Genomic DNA, 18,471 nt, shown 5'->3' on the forward strand with positions numbered 1-18,471 from the left:
TCGGCGCGCAGCGGACGTCCCGGCGTCCTTTCTCTGCCCTTTTAAGACGCGCACCGGGTGGGGGTGGGCGGTGCCTGTACTCTCCCCTGGCTCGCGATTGGCCGCCGCCCCGCCCCGCCCCGCCCCCTCCCAGGACCGCAGCCAGGAACCCTCTTCCTCGCTGGCCGGGCGGTAGGTGTCCCACTTAACTCGCGTGTAGAAAGGGTCTGGCAGCTTCCATCGAGAAGTGACTTAATCTTCAAGAGAGGAAGCTCCTAGTTAACAGAACAAGGAAACAAGGCCAAGACCCCGGGTCTGCCGGACACCGAATCCTACCCTCCCAACCATTACACCGTAAGTCAGGAGTTCTAGGACACTGGCAAGTATCTTAACAGCCCGGGAAGGGACAGGGATGCAGGCGGCTGACGCTGAATGCTGGTTGGAACAGTAACTGGTACGATCGCAGAAGTCAGTCTGGCAGTATGTGTAAACGCCTTAAAACGGTCAGACCTTTCAACCCGCTTGGAGGACCGGACTGGGGAAATCTATGAATGGGGAATGCAAGGATTTTAACCATGAAACCTGCCCCACAGTATTACTCATAATGGAGGCTGGAATATGCAAAATACTCCAAGGGCTGGTTTCAGACATTATTCGTAGACTAGAACACTATATAGACCACAAATACATTTTAAAATCGTACAGCAGATTGCATAAGGTGAGAGGGGAGACAGGACACAAAAGTGTATCAAGAAAATGACAAGAATGAGGCAAAGATGAACATGTTCCTAGTGATCTTCTCTAGATTGTGGGTATGACTTATTTCTTGAGGTTTTGTCAATCTCAAAAATGACCTGCGGTGTAACCACGGCGTAGCCCCGCCCTTCTCAGTGGCAAACTGCAGGTGGCTGGTTGAGGTACAAGACTTGAACTCTTTCAACAAGAACTTCCTGGCCTTGTTCTTTGCCCACTCACTCTCAAGAGCCTCCTGCTCCATCCCCGCTCGGACTTTCCCTGAGGTCTCAACCCATCACAGCACCCATGCCCATTGCAAAGAACACATGATTTATTAAAGACAACTTCTCATCAACAGCATTAATTCAAGGAAGAAAACAGATGAAAAAACAAAAGCAGACTCCCGTTCTGACCCTGGAGTGAGACCTGCGGGATTCTTATAGGCCAGCCTGTAAGTGTCCAAAGTCCTAGGGGCAGCTCCCCAGCCAGGAAGCCCCTGGCTCTCAGGGCACCTCCCTTGTCTGGGGAGGGGGAGTCACCAAGGGCCTGTCCTTTCTCAGGCAGTATCCCCCTGGGGAGCGCAGTGTAATCCAGACATGGTCCCTGTGCTCTCCATTCTCATCCCAAGGTCAAGGGAAGAGCACTGGACCTAAGTCTGCCACTGAGGCAAATCAGATGCAGTGATTCAAGTAGTATGGCCCCAGGAGGGTAGGCAGGGGGACGGGTAAGAGGGAATGCAGCAGGTGTCCTGGGCCCCCAGGCTGTGGTCCAAGCCTCAGGCTGTGAAGGGCTCAAAGTTGGGACTGAACCACCAGCTGACAAGTTCCGGGAAGAGGCTGAGCCGGGCTGGTGGGAAGCAGGGTCTCTATGCCATGCTGGGGTCTGGCAGTCCGGAGACGACACCAGCCATGTTGTATCCCTTACACTCGGTTACAGTACAGAGCTCAGAGCCCTCCCAGCCAGAACCTGCTGGAAAATCAGGAAGGTCCCCCAGAGGCAGGAGAAGAGGCTGACTCTGACGTTGGGAGGTCGGGGAAGACCTCCAACTGCTTTTATTATACCTTCCCAGCCCCACCCTTTACCCCCAAACCAAGAACTTGCCAGTCTGCAATAAATAACTAGGAGTCTGAATAAATATAGTAAAAAAATCTCCCAAGAACTGTGTGTTGGGAGAGGCGGCGGCAAAAAGGCAAGTGCATAAAGTCCCAGCAGCATCCAAGGTACAGCCTGCTCTAGGAGCCACTTGGGGACAGTTCTTCCTGGGCCCCACAGCCGGGCCTGGGACGGCAGCACAAAGTCCTGGCTGCCAGACTCGGGAAAGCTTTGGGGACAAAAGGGCCACTGCTGGCCAGTCTGCGGCCCAGCCTTCTAGATCCAAACCACCTGCCTCCCCACAGGAGAGAGGGTGGGCCTTGGTCAGAATATGCCCACTCCTCCCACAGCCCCGCAGCAAGAGTGGCTAGCTGCCCCTGCCCCAAATCCTGGGACCAGCCCAAGCCGGTGACCAGGGAAGGGCCAGCACCTCTTTCAGCCTGCCGGGGGGAGATGGCTTCCCTGGCACCGTGAGGAGCCAGGGGGCCTTTAAGCTCAGCTGCACCTGGCCCAGGGAGACCAGGCCCCCTGCCCTTTATGGGACCCACTGGGCTGGGACCGGAAGCTATGAGAATGACCACTCGTTCTGAAGCACCTGGATCCCAACCCCTGGTACACCAGCACTTTCAGGTCCTTTTCCTCTGGGAGAGAAGGGCCTTCCGGGGGGCTCTCGGGAAGACCCAGCTCTCCCTCTCCTCCTCCCTCCATCGCCTGGCCGGAAAGGAGGGTAAGGGGCCCAACGCTCTGTGGGCCATCATTTCTCAGCAGCTTTTGGTTTCCAAGATTTCTGTCGGGAGCCAATTCAGGACCCTGCAGTGAGGCACTGCGGACCCCTCCCAGTCTGTGCGACCTGGGGGCCCAGGGCTGGGAATGTGAACAGGGTGCAAAGGCCCAGGGTGACCCCCCAGGGATTTTGCTGAGCCACACTCCTCATTCTGTCTCTGGGGTTCATGGAGTGGAGGGGAGGACGGGGAAGAGCTGGGGATAAGGCACCCCAAGAGAGAAGGGCAGAGGAAGAACGACAAGAGAGGGGCAGACAGAGCGAGGGTCACACACTCTCTCTGTGAAAGAGGCAGAGGGAGAAGGGAGGGAGAAAAAGAGATCTTGGGGGATCAAAGAGGCCCCCCCCACACACACACAGGGACACACACACACCATACACACCACACAGGAGCAGCAGACACCTGGGAGATGAAGAGACGCGTCCATGCCCACTCGTGACTAGACAAAAACACACACTCGGGGGGGAGGGTGGGAAAGGGACAGAGGGTTTGACCTGGGCCTGGCAGCTTCTTAGCTCCTTCACAGTGTCACCTTCCCCACGGAGAAGCCTAAGCACCAACCAAGTGGTTTCTGGCTCATCTGCCAAGCACCTCCGGAGACCAGAGCCCAGAAGACCAGAGCAGGAGAGCAGGGAGGGAGCAGCAGCTCGGAGGCCGGGACGGACCCCTGCCGGCATCCCAGGCCCCCAAAGTGCCCCAACCCGGGGGAAACCACCTCACGAGCTCCAGCCTCGCTCGGCAACCTGGGCCAAAGGTCTGCAGGATGAAAAGCAGGGAGGGGGCCAGGGCGGAGGGCGGGGGAGGCGGTCAGGAAGGAGCGAGGCACAGTGTGCCCCCAGCGGGAGCGGCCGAGGGGGAGGGAGCCCAGTGAGGAGGCCTGGGGTGGGCCACTCCAGCTTCCCCGCAGGCTGGCTGGAGTCCCACGGGCTGCTGCGCGTCCCAGGAGCCAGGGCACAGGGGTCGGTGTCTTCTCTCCCAAACCTGGGCCTCTTGCCAGCAGGCTACTTGGAGTCTTGGAGCTCCTTGGCTTTCTGCAGGATCTGGCAGACATCCGTGATGGGGTAATCCTAGGCATGGGGAAGGCCAGCAACACGCCTCTTCAGTCAGCCCTCCTTTCACCACCATGTGCCCGTCCCACTGGGCCCCGTCACCCTGCTGGGCCCTGGGCCTCAGGGACGGGGACCACAGGCGACCAGCCACCCGCATTCCACCCAAACCTTTGCCAACGCTACACCCACCGCTGCACTAGCTTACCCGACCCGATCGGCACTGAGCAGAGCCACCGCCCCTTCCTCAGGACTCGGGCCACCCTCCCTCCTCTCTCTCCTGCCATCAAATCCTGAGCACCATCCATCGCGACCCCGGCTGTGGACTAGACGTTGCTCAAGTGTTAGCTCAAATGATCACCTCATCAGTCTGGTGAGAAAGTTATGTGACTATGTCTAGTTTACAGACCTGGTCAAATTACTGGAAATCACCCCCAGGCCAGACTATTGGAGAAACAAGCATGGAGAGGTTGTCGCTTGGCTCAGGTCACGTGACCACCATAGCAGAACAAAGATGTGAGCCCAGAGCTGTCCACTCCTGAGCCTGCGTCCTTGACCACTACGCCCCAACCTCCTCCCCCAGGTCTGAGCACTTTCACCAACAAGCACCATGATGTGCCAGGCGCTGCCATGTCCCAGGTAAGATTCACTGAGGTAGGACACTTGGTCCAGAGGCGCCAAGTCATTCACTCAGGGCAACACCACTCGAGTGGCGGGACCAGAATTCAAACCCAGATCCCAAACCCTGATCTGCCTCAGGAGTCTGGCCTCTTCTGCCCCGTTCCTGACCCCAGCCTGTCACGGCGGCCGGCGTGGGTGGCTGCGTGGTAAGTATCTGCCTCATGGCCGGAGCCTGACTGGCCCCTCCAAGCCCCGTTACCTGCAGGAGCCGCATGTTCACGGTGAAGTCCCCTTCCAGCAGCTGCTCCCGGATCAGTCTGAGGAAAACACGCAGAGGGGTGCCTGGGTGGCTCAGCCGGTTAAGTGACCGACTCTTGATTTCAGCTCAGGTCATGATCTCACAGTTGGTGACATCGGGCCCTGAGTCGCGCTCTGCGCTCAGTGCACGGAGGCTGCTTGGGACTCTCGGACCCGGGGCCCCTTCCTCACCACCCGCAGCGTGACACTGGCCCGAGGCTCGCCCCTCAGGCACGGCCCCTGCCCCTGCTCGCGGGCGTACTCACACGAGCATGGCGCAGCACACCAGGAGGAGGAAGTCGAAGCGGCTGGCGTCAGCGAAGAGGGAGTCCCAGATGCGGATGACATCAGGCAGCAAGAACTCCTGGGATAGCAGCAGCGTCAGCCAGCGGAAGGCAAAGAACTGGGGCTTGATATTCTGCTCTTGCTGGGGAGACAGAGGCGCGGGGCATGGCGGTCAGCTGCCACGCGGCCTAGCAGACTGGGCACACGCGTCAGCGCTGGGCACGCCATGGGCAGTGAGGGGGATGGCACCGAGGCCGCCCGGAGAGCCTCGCTGGGCCAGAGGGGCAGCCGGTGCGGTCAGATCTTTGATTTTTCAAGCAGGGCCAGAAATCCATGCTTTTATATAAGCTCTCTAAATTCACAAGTGGCTCAGGTTCTTTTAAAGTGCGGTATGGATTATGACCCCGCGTTTATGGACAGAGACCACGATGGGGCACTTACTGTAAGCCTGGCCTCGTGCTTAACGTATGAAATGTATGATTTCATTTCTTTACTCTCCACACAACGGCGTTACATGGCAATTACTCCCCACAGGGACGAGCCCTCTGGTCAGCAGGTGAATATGACTAACTGGAAGACCGTGTTCCAGAACCCATAACTCCGAATCTGTTTAAAGGGATTTGTTTATATGCTTGTTCTTTTTTTTTTTAATGCATGTTCTTGTTCACAAAATTGTTTTTATGTGCAGTCTCTTTTCACAGAACTGTTTTCTGACACAAATAGGGAATGACACTCCAAGAACTTTTTAGATTATTTTTAATTGTTAAAAATGAAGTTCAGGGGTGAGCCACCTGGGGGGCTCAGTAGGTTGAGCATCCGACTTTGGCTCAGGTCATGATCTCACGATTCGGGAGTTCGAGCCCCGTGTCCGGCTCACTGCTGTCAGCAGAGCCTGCTTTGGAGCCTGTTTCCTTCTCTCCCTGCCCCCTCCCCCCTTGTGCTCTCTCTAAAGTAAATATTTTAAAAAATAAATAAAAATAAAAATGAGGCTCGCGCTTATTTTCTTCAGAGGACTGCTACCAAGCTAACGTCACTTGGCATATGGTAAACACGCCGCGCGCTGCCTGGCACACGACAGGCACCCTATCAACTTCCTCCTCGTGCCAGGCCTGCTGGCTCCCATGCCAACGGCTGCCCCGGGCTCCGGCGGCGCCCCAGCGTTCAGGCCAGCACTCCCAGCGGGCAGCGGGCCACTGTCCGCTCCCGGGCTCGAGCCGGAACGCGCCCTGGGCCTGGGGTGCTCGGGAGGCCTGCTCTCCGGGCCCCTTCCCGCCCGCCCCGGCCCCGCGGTCCTCACCAGCTTCAGGTAGAGTTCCATGTCCTTATCCTTCAAGGTGGAGTACACCTTCTCCATCTTGTAGGTGATGCCACACTGCGAGTCGTCCAGGCTCTTGATGAAGTTGTCCCGGATCTCGGCCATGAGGTTGGTGAAGCAGAAAAACGTGTCTGCCTCCGCGTGCTCTGGTGACAGGGGTGGGGGCAGGGCAGCTGCAAGGCACGGCGCCCTCCCGAGTCCCACCCTGACCTCTCCCCCTCGCCCTGCGCTCCTCCGACCGCCCACCCTCCTGGTCAGGCCCAGGCCTCCTCAATCCTCGACCACGCTCCGCCCCCAGACGAAGGACACCACGTCTTTCTCCTCACACCTCTGGCAACACCGTACGAGTCACTTAGCAAGTGATCAGACGCTCTTCTGAGGACAGTGTTCCAACTGTTATTTATTTAAATCCCTGTCAGTCATTCAGGCATCTCCTTTGCCAGAACTTCAGTTATAAACACGGAGAGGTCAACAAACTTCCAACGTTCTAGAAAGCCTGAACCGGAAAGGATCAGAGATGATCCAGGTCGCCCTCTCACATCTGACGGAGGGAAGATGGAGGCCCAGGGCAGGGAAGTGCTCACACTGCCTGATCAGGCCCATGAGCCGGGCTTTCCTGGGTCCGTCTTTCCAGGGGGCCCCGCGAGGGAGGTGGGCAGCCAGGACCCCTTTTACCTTTCCACTCGCTGTTGGGGTCGGTGGCGAAGGTGTAGTAGAGCGGCCCCACGATCTCGTTCATGCCCTGCACGTACGCGATGCCAGGGTTGAGCTTGGCGTAGATGAACAGGATGCGCTCCACCACCTCCCAGTGGGCCTCGCAGCCGTTGGGCAGCACCTCGTACTCATTCAGGGATGACGGCGCGTTGTTCTTGTGCGGGGAGCACATCTGGGCGGGAAGGGGAGGGGCCGGTCAGGCGGGCGGCGGCACGGATAGCGTGCTCCCCCCGGAAACGTCTACCAGGCGGCAGAGACGCTGCTTCCGGCTTGGGGGCGGGGGACACAGAGCAGAGCGGAACCATGTGGAGAAACAGGCTGACAAACCCAGGATACAGGATATTCCACAAGACAGCCGGACTGAAGTCTAAGTCACGCTGAATAAAACCAGAGCGGCGCTTCCCTCAGCCGTGAGGGTTACTGACTGGGAAGGGGCATGAAGGAACTTTCTGGAAGACGAAAAATGTTCAGCGTCTTGATTGGGCATACATGTAAGTAAAGGTTCATCTAGTTACAACTTAAGATCTGTGCATTTTATTGCATGTAAGTTATTCTTTACTTTAAAAAAAAACCCCTGTAAATATCAAAAAATAGACAACTGGCCAGGATTCTTCAAAAAGTCGAACACTGTTGGGGGTGGGGGCAGAAGTGGAGGCCTCTTCCAGATCAAGAGACGAAAGAAACCTAACATCCCAATACCACACGTACACCTTGACGGATCCCGGTTGTGAAGTCAAATAACAAAAATATTCTTGCCACAACCAAGGACATCCGATCACGGACTGGACGCTGGGGGTTACTGTGGAATCTTCGTCCGTGTGATGTGACAAAGGAGGATGTGCTCATTCCCGGGGGACGCCGGCAGGTGAACGGTCAGGCCGTGACCTTACTCTCTCCACACAGAACACACCCACAAATAGGCCCAAACACTCACAGCTGCTGAATTTAGGGGGAAAGTACAGAGTTGGGAATTGTATTCATCTTTCACGTTTTGCGCACGTTTCACATTTTTCATGAAGAAAAGGTTGGGGGGTGCATAGAAGAGGGATCCTCCTGCGCCAGAGCAGGGGTGTCGGAGAGCGGGGCCGGCAGGACCCCCAGGGGCACGGCAAAGGTCAGGGTGCCAGGGGCACCCGTGTGAGAAAGCGACAGGCAAACACGCAGGCAGGCGTCCTGGAAGCACACGATTCTGCAGAGAAAGTCCCTCCCCGATCAGACACACACATGTGCAATCACACACGTGTGTACATGTGCACTCACACACACACACATCGCTAACATTTACTGACAGGTTTCTACGGGCAAGACCGGGTTCTACATGCATTCCTCCACGAAGTCCTCGGAACCTCCAGGAATATCTGCTCAACATCATTTTGAAGATGAGGAAACTGAGGCTCAGAAACGTTAGGTCACTCAGCAAAGTCTCGCATTACGTGCTGGCAATGGGACTTGAATCCAGACCGGCTGACCCCGGAGCCTGCAGCCCAGCCCTCAGAGAAGTGCCCTGCAGCCTTCCTAAAATGTGCGGGGCCGCGGCCTCGTTTCAACCTCCTGGTGATTCAGAAGCCAACATGGTGAAAATGATTATGCCCAGTTTATAGAAGACAAGATTGAGGCCCAGGAAGGTGAGCCTGGTATTACTCCCCCAAAGTCAAACACATGTTCAACTTGAACTAAACTGGCCAACCGCAGTTCTAGAAGCTTCTGTGGTCAGGTTCCCACCAGGACCAGATAGAGACCTAAACTGGGGAAGAGCTCGGCCCTCAGACCCCAATTACTGCAGAGAAATGAGTGAAGCCAGGTCCCTGCACCTTGCCCTGCAGTCAGGACACCTGCGGCAAGTAAGAGGGTCGCCCACATGGCCAGCCAAGCATTCTGCACCCCCTGGCACGTGTCCCTCTGTCCCGGGCACAGGCAACTCTGGGATCCGCTGTTAACTCTCTTGTCACCCCTGCAGCAGAAAATGGCTGCTGCCCTAGAGACACAGAGAGGCGACCATTCTACCTGGAGGAAAAAAGCTTCTGCAATATGACTGGTCACCAGTCTGTTGGGGGTTACAGAGGATTTTTTCCTACTGTTGGAGAACAGTGAAAAGTTTTGAGGAAAAAGAGGGTGGTCCACGAACTACACATAGGTGTAAATTAAGGAAGAAGGTAATACGCTTCCTTGGGCTACAAGCAGCTTCTCAGAGTTACAGGAATCTGCTGGAAGGCTGGGGTTCAAACGCTCGGTGTGACTTGGCCAGCACAAGGTCTATCGGTTCCAGCTCTATCTCTCAGGCCTTACCCACACTTCCCTCCTGCCCCCTCTCGCCGGTCCCCTGGACAGCACGGCCGCCTCCGCACCTCCGTTCCTGCCCCCCCCACGACACCCCCACAGTGCCCACGGCAAACCACGTAAGGAGACCCGAATCACGTCACTGCACTGCTTAGAATGCGTCAAGGGCTGTCCAGCCCTCAGGACAAAGTCCCCGCCGCGGCCTTGCCACCTCGGGCCCTGCCAGTGCCCTCCGGCAGCCCCGCCTCCTACCAGGCTGGCCTCTATTTCCTGAGCACACCGCATTCACCCCTGCCCGAGGCCCCCACGTCTGCCCTCCTCGCCACCTGGAATGCGCTTCCCTCCTAACTCCTGGACTCTCAGCGGAAATGTCCTCTCCTCAGGGAAGCCTTCTGGGCCACCACGGCCAGGTCAGCTCCCCACTGCTCCCACTCTTTCTCATCCGCGCGTGATCACTTTTTCAAGAGCCATCCCCTCAGCGCATGCTGGGACCCTTCCCCGGCACCCCAGACCCCCGAACTTTGGGAGCAGACTTGCAGAAAGAGCCCCAGAGGTGGAGCTGGCAGGACCAAGGTTGCTTTGGGAAGCTGTCGGGGCAGGTGGCCGGTGGCCAGTGCCCCAGGGGAAGCCGGAAGGGAAAGGCTGTCACAGGGTGACCCTGGGGCCTCTGGGCTGGCTCTCACATTTGTGACTCCGCTCCGGTTCCGGGCCACTGTCTGGGATTTCAGCGTCGTCTGTTCCACCCGCTTACGAAGGGTCTCAAACTCATTTTGGGGGTCCAGGATAAGGAGGCAGGGGTACTCGGTGGCTCTCTGGAAGAAAGATATGTCTGGGCACAACCTCCTGTCAAGAGGGAACGGGAGAGAGTACTGTTACTCAGGGTGAAGGTTGGGAGCATTTCATCAGCACCCCGTTGCCGGGTGCTCCACGAATCCAAAAGGCATCTTTTCTGTTTTTAACAAAATTAGTAACATTTGGGGCGCCTGGATGGCCTAGCTGCTTAAGCGTCTGATTTCAGGTGGGCTCAGGTCATGGTCTCACCATTGATGAGTGTGAGCCCTGCATCAGGCTTTCTGCTGTCAGAGCAAAGCCCACTTCGGACCTCTGTCTCCCTCTCTCTCTCCGCCCCTGCCCTGCCCTGCCCTGCTCTCTCTCTCTCTCTCTCAAAAATAAAAAAATAAACTGGTAACATTTTTTTAGGAGGGGAGACATAGAGAGCGAGCAGGAGAAGGGATAGAGAGAAGGAGACAGAGACCCCAAAGCAGGCTCCACACGGTCAGCACAGAGCCCAGTGCAGGGCTCGAACTCATGAACTTCGAGACCATGACCTGAGCCAAAATCAAGAGTCGAACACAACTGGCTGAGACATCCAGGCGCCCTTGTAACATTTTATTTTTAAAAATTTAGTGGGTTTTTTAAATGTTTATTCATTTTAAAAAATTTCTTTAACATTTATTTTTGAGGGACACAGAGAGAACGATCATGAGCAGGGGAGGGGCAAAGAGAGAGAGGGACATACAGAATCGGAAGCAGGCTCCAGGCTCCGAGCTGTCAGCACAGAGTCAATGCGGGGCTTGAACCCACGAACCGTGAGATCATGACCTGAGCCGAAGTCAGACGCTCAACCGACTGAGCCACCCAGGCGCCCCTAGCATTTATTCAGTTTTGAGAAACAGAGAGAGAGAGAGAGAGAGAGAGAGAGAGAGAGAGATAGGTGGGGGAGGGGGAGAGAGAGAAGGAGACAAAGAAACTGAAGCAGACTCCAGGCTCCGAGCTGTCAGCACAGAGCCCGACACAGGGCTCAAACCCATGAACCACGAGATCATGACCTGACCCAAAACCAAGAGTCAGATGCTTAACTGAATGAGCTACCCGGGCGCCCCTAATATACCCACATTCTTATTTGCATCTCCATATAGATACACACACACATAAAAGTTTAAGTGTCCTTATGGTCTTGTAATCCAACTCTTCTCTTTAACCACAACCATCTTTCAAAAGTATTTATCTAAAAAAAAATTATCTAATACGTACAGGGTGTTAAGTGGAGTGTGGTTTAAAATGGTTACGTTGATAAGTAAACTTAAAAATATCAAGTGGTTTTGTGGCACAGCGTACAACAGGACAGTATAGAGCTGACGTAGGAAGACGTCTAAGACTGAGGGAGAGGAAAACTCAGAACGTGGCCCCACACGTTTGCTTTTATTTCCAGTTTTACTGCGCTGTCACCGACCTACATCGCTGTGTCGCTTTAACGGGTAAAGTTCCTCTCCTGCGCGTGACCACAGCACAGGCATGCTCTCCCAACCTCTTCCCCCAGCACCCTGCAGACCTGCCCCCCGAAAACACTGACCGGCGTGCTCCAGTCGCTCCCCGCGTGAGACAGAGCCTGTGTCTCTAGAACCGGGTTCAAGACCTGGTTCTTGACGCAAACGGTCAAGATGCCTTGTGCACAGAGGCTGCCCGAGCTCCACCCTGACATGCAGGAGGCGAGACCCTCTTCTGCATCCTGGCTGAGCTGCGCTGGGCTGGGTGTCCACCGGGGGCCACCCGAAGACGGCCCCGGACAAACGGACCACCGACAGAGGAACGGTGCCCAGGGGCCCAAGGGCCTGGAAACACAGCTGGCACCCAGGGAAGGCAGAAGTGAAACCAGGCAGACAGACTCCAGATGCCCAGCCCCAGCCACTCCACCCCACTGCAGGCGCCCCCCCCAGCTCCCCACGCAGCCTTGGGGGGATCCCGCCAGCTGCCACACTCGCTGACCCCCCGGGAAGCACGAGCGGGTTTCCACGTCCCTCTGCCAAGCGGAGAGGCACGCCCACGCGCGCACTGAGGCTCACAAGGTTTCAAAACACACTCATCTGATCCTGTCACCCCGATGCTCAAAACCTCTGCACGACTGCCCCCATGGCCTTGGGATCAAGTCCAAGGTCCAACACCGGCCTCCCTTCTGTTTGGCTTCACACTGGCCTTCACACTGCTCCTCGAACGTGCTTCCGTGGGCTTGAGGGCCTTCCCACAGGCAGCTCCCCCCCCCCGCCCCCGCCATGGCCTTTCCCTCCCTCTTCCCCCAAGGCCTCTCACTCCTGAGACCTCAGCCGAGGCTTCCCCCAAACCCTAAAGCACCCCGAACTCTTCCCTCAGAGCGCTGACCGCAAAGGCTAATTACACGGAAGATCCATGTTGCTGAGGGACTATCTAACCATCCTCCCCTCCTCCCCCAGTTCTCGGCTCCTTAAGAAGAGGGACCATGTCTGTCGATTCCACACTCGACCCTGAGCTCAGCACCGGGCCTGCCACACAGCAGGGCCTCGGGATCTGCCGCAGGAAGGATCCGTGAACCCACGAACGCCTGAGGCACGACAGAAACGGAGGCAGGAAGAAAAGACAGCCAGGCACCGGCCCCTCGGCAGTTCCTCAAACACCCACCTGCGGGCGGGGGCCGCAGAGGGCAAGGACAGGACTGGGAAACCCCCCAGAACCCCACGGGCCGCCTCCGGACCCCCAGTGCCCTGCTTACCGGACGTCTTTGTCGATCTGCAGCAGCACCTCGTTGTCCCTGAAGTAGGTGTTCCACCGGCTGTCGGGGTTGGGGTTGAGCGGCTGTGGGGAGATGAGCTGCTCTGTCCCAGGCCCAGCTAGGACCCCCGGGGGCGCAGGTTCCAGTCCGGGGGCCTGAGCAGAGGCCCCGCACCAACAATCCCACCAGACGCCCAGGGGGGCTCTGCGACAGCCTGTGAGCTACTCCGGGGGCCTCCGACGTCACCTTCCGCTCTGAGGACACCTCTGCTAGGCAGGGACGATCCTTTCTGTCTCGAATGCTGCACATACCAGGTGCTCACTAAACGCTCGTTGTGATACTGGGTCTCCTCGAATCTCATTCATCAGTACTCTGAATCGTCAGTTCTGAACTCTGGAGGATGGGCCTGGATCCATCCATCTCCACTTTCTGCACGTGGGGAAGGACTCAGCACTTGAGGAGAGAGTGAGGCTCCCTCCAGGCCACAGAACGACCGTTTATTCTCACTCCTGCCCTGCTCGCTCCTCAACTGTAAAATCATAGAACCTTCCCCAGGGAACAGAGGTGGGGGGTTAAAGGAGACGCTGCACACACAGAGGACTTGGCTCAGCGCTGCACACACGCTCAGAGCCCAAGCTATGGTTTACATTCCTGACTGGGCCCAGCGCCTGGGAAGGAGAAGGGAGAGACAACGGCCTTCAGGCGCTGAGTGGCCCAACACAGAAAGGAGGTACTGGACAGGCCAGAGGGACCCAGACTGGCCACACATGTCCTCTGGGGTGGACAGAACTTGCTGGCTCCAAAGCCTGCGTCTCTCCCTACTCTATAGCCTCGGTCCCTGCTGCGACCCTTACTCACGTGGTCCTCAAAGGTCACGTCCTCCCTCGACACACCCATGTTGGCCTTGGCAATGCCAGGCTGGATAATCATTTCCCTCAGGAACTGAGAATATAGCTCCCTGCAGGAGAGAAGGGGAGAGAGGGATGGTCCCAAAGGTCTCGTCCAGGGAGCCTGGACCAGAGAAGCAGCAACAGGAGGCAAGAGGGGCTCAGCACCACCTGTTGTCTGATACGGAGGCCCTCCCGTCATCCCCCTTTCTCATGGTCTCACCTCTGCTTGGCCAGGATGGAGGTCCATGAGGCTCTTTCCAAGGGGAGGTAGTTCAAGAGAATCTGCACAGAGGGAGGGGAGCAAAGCAGTGTCGACTCCCAGGCCCCAACCCCAGACAGCAGGTGGACGCCTCCAGGCCTCGCAGAAAACGTCTAATAAAGGCCCGAAGACCAAATGGGCTGAAACCCACGAGTGCAGGTGTGGGCTGGGGGGAGCCTCCCCTCTCCTCCCCACTGCCTCCCTCTTCCTTTACCCAAACCCACCCTTTCCTCTGCTCGTCCTCACAAAGATCCTTGCAAATGATCTTGAAACCTGGTGCTCAAAAGGCTGGAAACCGAGACACCGGGTTTCCGCTCCCACCTCAGCTAAGAGCTTTGGGCAAAGCATGGCCCTTTGCTGTCCCATTAAGCATCGCTGCCCCCCCCCCCCGTCCATGGACCAGGAAGCAGAGAGCTTCACTTCCACAACTACATGTTCCAGCCCCAACGGGATCCTGGAGGGGACGCCAAGAGGAAAGGAAACCCAGAACTTCCCAGAAGAGTCTCCTCGGACCAGCAAGGAAAAGGCGCAGAAGAAGGGAAAGGGGCCAGGGCGGGGGGCAGGCCATGCAGGAGCCCAAGGACTTTTGGCAGAGCAGACGCCCCACCCAGCCACACCCACCTTCCAGCAGAGGCACCGAAGTCCGCCCTCACAGGGGATGCCTGTGGACACAGCAGGCAAGAGTCACGCCCCAGGCCAGAGCCCCGGCCTCCCGCCCTCCACCTCAGAGCCAGCGGCAAGGAAAGGAGCGAGCAAGAAGTGCTTCTTCCAGAGTCACCTCCTGTCAGAAAGATCACTGGACTACATGCTAATCCTGTGCAGTTCTCTCCACGACCCCTGCCCCCGCCCCAGAGCTCCCTCGGTGTGGAACTCCTTCTCATCCTCAGTATTTCTTCCTCAGCGCAGCGCTTACCCACCACCACCATCTCTGCCCAGAGTCAGATCTCTCGTTATAAGCGATAATGGCTCTGGGACTTCTCCTTCATGGCACCCATCCCAGTTGGGATTGCAGAACACGGTGTGCGTATTTATTTAACATCTGTAACACCAACAGCTGGGTGAGCCCCAGGAAGAGATACCATAAACATTTGCGGAATATAAACTAAGCCATAAATGCTAAGCGCTTTGTGCCTTATGGACATTACTTCACTTAATCCTCATTATAACCCTAGTAAGTAGAGAAGAGTAGCATTGTCATCCTCATGGTCCAGATAAAAAAAACCTAACCATAATGACAGGGCAATCGGGGACTCAAACACAGGTCCGTCTGTCTTAACTCTACAGCCCAAACTCAACACAGAATGGCTTCCCGGAGGCCTGGGAGATTCTTCAGCTCAGGACACATCCCAGGAGTAAGATCGTCAGAGTCTAAATATCACTCTTGAACAAAAAAACAAACAGCGCCTGCAATACTGTCAGGAACCTCACTAAAGCAGCTGTGGTTACAGTATTCCTAATACCATGAATGTGAATGTGAACGTGAGCTAATGCCGGCTTCCCTCAGAATCTGCCTGGGGACGAGAAAAGCAGCAACTCCTTGCTGACAAAGTCACAAGGGCAGAGCAGTAACCAGAATCTGCACAGGATGCCTTAGGATATTTTCAAAAATAAGCAAAAATCTCTGCGCTGGAAAGTTAACCATGCCAGGGAGGGCAAAGTCAAACGCTGCTGGGGGTCAGTGCCTTAAAGTCAGGGTCTCAAGGCCGGAATTGTACCGTTAACCGAAGTTCACCATTGCCTGAGTCAGCTGTAATCCCCCAGCCTGGGAGAGAATCAGGAACCACTCTGCAGCTAACCAAATTCTACAACGCAGGAAGTTTGCTAGGTGGGGAAGACCCCACAGGGCCTCGAGCCTCTTCCCCTCTTCCCCGCTCCAGGCTCCTGCACTGAATCCTCTCCAGTCACTCTCGGCTGGCAGCAAGCACTGCTTTCATGCCAGGAAGCGTCCTAAGGCCTACAGGCTTGCTCCCCGCGGGCAGAGCAGTCAGGGGTGGCTCAGAGTCCCCGAATCAGCAGAAGGCCCCAAGAGGCAGGCTGGCGCCCCCTAGAACTGACCAGGTGTGGCCTTGGGCACCTTCCCCTCCATCCTAACCACAATGCTGCTCCAGGGAAACCCCGAAAGCGGAGAGCTGCTGCTTACCACTAAAACTGAGTTCCTGAAGCTTTTCCAAGGCAATCGTGGGCTCCTTCAGGACCTCCTGGAAATCTGCAATCCTAGAAGGCGGGATGGAAAGGCAAATGAAGCACACCCAAACCCAAGAGTGGCAGACTTAGCGATCACTTCTGAAGCCCAAAGCTCTCCTGGCAGCAGTCTTCAACCTGTCCCCCCCACCCCTTCAGGACATAAAGACAGCAAAGCTCAGTCCAGGTCCTGGCCAAAGGCACCTAGGGGGATACAGAACTACGAATCACTTCTTCCTCCAAACCCAGAAACACAGAGATAGTCTTGTCTGGAGGTTCTCAAACGAACACCATGAAATTAGACACATTTCTAACACTTAGTGAGCTGGCATTTATTGGGCACTTCCTGCTGGCCCGGCCCAGCCCATAGTGCCACTAGGAACCAGGAGTAATGCGATCCCTAGACAACGGGCCTGTGTAACCTGCATCCAGCTCTCCAGGCTCAAAAATATAACCATTGGAAGAGTTTTGCGCTGGCCGGCAGGCAAGGACAAAACGTTTAAAGAACAAGTCCTGGAGGAAAATTGAAGACTTAGCAAAATTTGGCCAGTGCTGCGCTACTGAGCCTGAGAGAAGGAAGACTGGAGAACCCAGGTTCTCCAGCATTCTATGTAAGAACCGGGCAAGGGGAATGGGGAGCATTTGGAGGGGACGGTACTGGGGCAAAGGATTAACAAGCGGGGGACAAAAACTAGTGGGGGGGATGGGGAGCTGGAGAACGGGGCATCGAGGCCCTGGATGAGGAAGACACCAGGGGAAGGGGAAAACCCGGAGTCCAGGATGAGAGAGAGACATGGGGTGACACGGAGAGCAGAAGAGGTGCCTCGGCTCCCGGCCCCCCTCTCAGGCCCACAGGCAATGATGTTGGAAAGTGGGCGCGCGAGACCCTCTACCCGGGGTTCCCGGGTCCCGGCCGCACCTGCGCCCCCTCCTGGGGGCGGCCTGGCCAGGAGTGGTTGGCCTCGGTCGGCCCTGGTGGCCCTTACCTGCTCTTGTGCAGACTCGACATGGTGTTGACTTCCGGATCCCCCTCTGCCCTCGCCGCCGCCGCCGCCCCCTAGGGACGCGGGGCTCCCAGCAAAGGCCTCCGACCGGAAACGAAGCCCCGAGTGCCCGCGTTCCGTCTCGCCCCGCCCGCTCGCCCCGGCTCCACCCAGCTCACGTGCCGCCACTGCCGAGGCGGGGCCACGGGGCGCCGGGAGCGCGGCCCCGCCCCCGTTACCACCCGGCCCGCGCGGGAGAGACAGCCTACCAACCGGTGACCCTGCGGCCTGTACCCTGTGCGTACTCTTTGGACTTCCCTGGGCGTCGGTTTCTATCCATGCAGTATACCTGTCACCCTGACCTCTTCCTTACCCATTCCTTGCCGGCCATAAACTGTTGCGTCATTGTTTCAAGAATGGGGACGTTCCCTGCTAAACTATACAGGCCTCCGGCTTGTCTTTTCACTGCAGTCCTCCACGGCTATGACAGCAGTGCCCGCACCAAGCAGATGGCTCAGTGACTACGCTTCAGTAACTATCAGATGGAAGAGCCGGACTACAATCCAGTGTTTCCTTGGATTTTGGAGTTGACGAACATGAAATTTACCTTATCAGAACAATAGAAAAAGAAAGCCAGGATTTCAGGATCTTTCTTAAAAGACCACTGGCAGGCGTGCCTGGGTGGCTCAGTCGGTTAAGCACCCGGCTTCAGCTCAGGTCATGATCTCTGGTTCGTGGGTTCGAGCCCCGCGTCGGGCTCTGTGCTGGATCCTGTCTTCCGATTCTGTGGCTCCTCTCTCTCACACTCCCCTGCTCATGCTGTCTCTCTCTCTCAAAAATAAATAAACATCTTTTTTAAAAAAAGACCGTGGGCAGCCTTCCAGTGATTTTCCCTACATGCTTGTGTGCACGTGTGCGTGATTGTGCTTTTTTTAAGTTTATCCACTGATGGGTGAAAACTTTGTCACTGGCCTGGAAAGCCTAAAAACATCCGCCCTGCTCTCAGGACTTGTCTGTTCCTTTATTCACTAATCCCGTGATTTCTGCTCCCACTGTGTGCTAGGTACGGAGCTGTTTCTGTAGAATACCAACGTTTCTGTAGAATACCAAGGTTACGTTCTTGTATGAAATACAAGACATAAATAAATGCTCTTATAATGGCACAATAGGAAAGGAATATTTTTCTAGATAAAAATAATATCACGCAGCCCTTTAAAATCTTGGTTAGGAAGACAGAAAAATACAAATTATGATGTTAGGAAAAAACAATTGGCTATCATTTAAAAAAATAAAGTTCTTTTTTTTTTTTTTTTAGCATCTCTTCATCTTTGAGAGACAGAGAGACAGAGCACGAGTTGGGGGGGGGGTAGAGAGAAAATCTGAGGCAGGCTCTAGGCTCTGAGCTCACATGCCCCCACAGAGCCAGAGCCTGAGGCAGGGCTCAAACCCACTAACCACGTGATCATGACGTGCGCTGAAGTCCACTGCTTAA

General features: G+C 56.2%; 1 protein-coding gene across 2 annotated transcripts; it reads right to left on the bottom strand.

Annotated features, from left to right (window-relative positions):
• Window positions 1-2,900: 2,900 nt before the first annotated feature.
• TBC1D13 (TBC1 domain family member 13) lies at window positions 2,901-17,094 on the bottom strand. Of its 2 annotated transcripts, XM_029920245.1 has the most exons (12): window positions 16,983-17,094; window positions 15,956-16,029; window positions 14,437-14,477; window positions 13,777-13,838; window positions 13,525-13,624; window positions 12,667-12,749; window positions 9,827-9,986; window positions 6,828-7,038; window positions 6,135-6,298; window positions 4,819-4,979; window positions 4,515-4,572; window positions 2,901-3,655 (listed from the first exon to the last, which is right to left on the bottom strand). In XM_029920245.1, exons 1-12 carry the CDS (start codon window positions 17,003-17,005, stop codon window positions 3,590-3,592), a joined length of 1,203 nt encoding a protein of 400 aa, XP_029776105.1. In that variant the 5' UTR covers window positions 17,006-17,094; the 3' UTR covers window positions 2,901-3,589. The 2 variants fall into 2 exon arrangements, with proteins under 2 accessions (XP_029776105.1, XP_029776106.1); XM_029920246.1 differs by lacking the exons at window positions 14,437-14,477; window positions 16,983-17,094.
• Between the last annotated feature and the right edge of the window lie 1,377 nt (window positions 17,095-18,471).

The sequence above is a fragment of the Suricata suricatta genome, chromosome 13 (genome assembly GCF_006229205.1).
Source record: "Suricata suricatta isolate VVHF042 chromosome 13, meerkat_22Aug2017_6uvM2_HiC, whole genome shotgun sequence".
NCBI classification, from domain to species: domain Eukaryota; kingdom Metazoa; phylum Chordata; class Mammalia; order Carnivora; family Herpestidae; genus Suricata; species Suricata suricatta.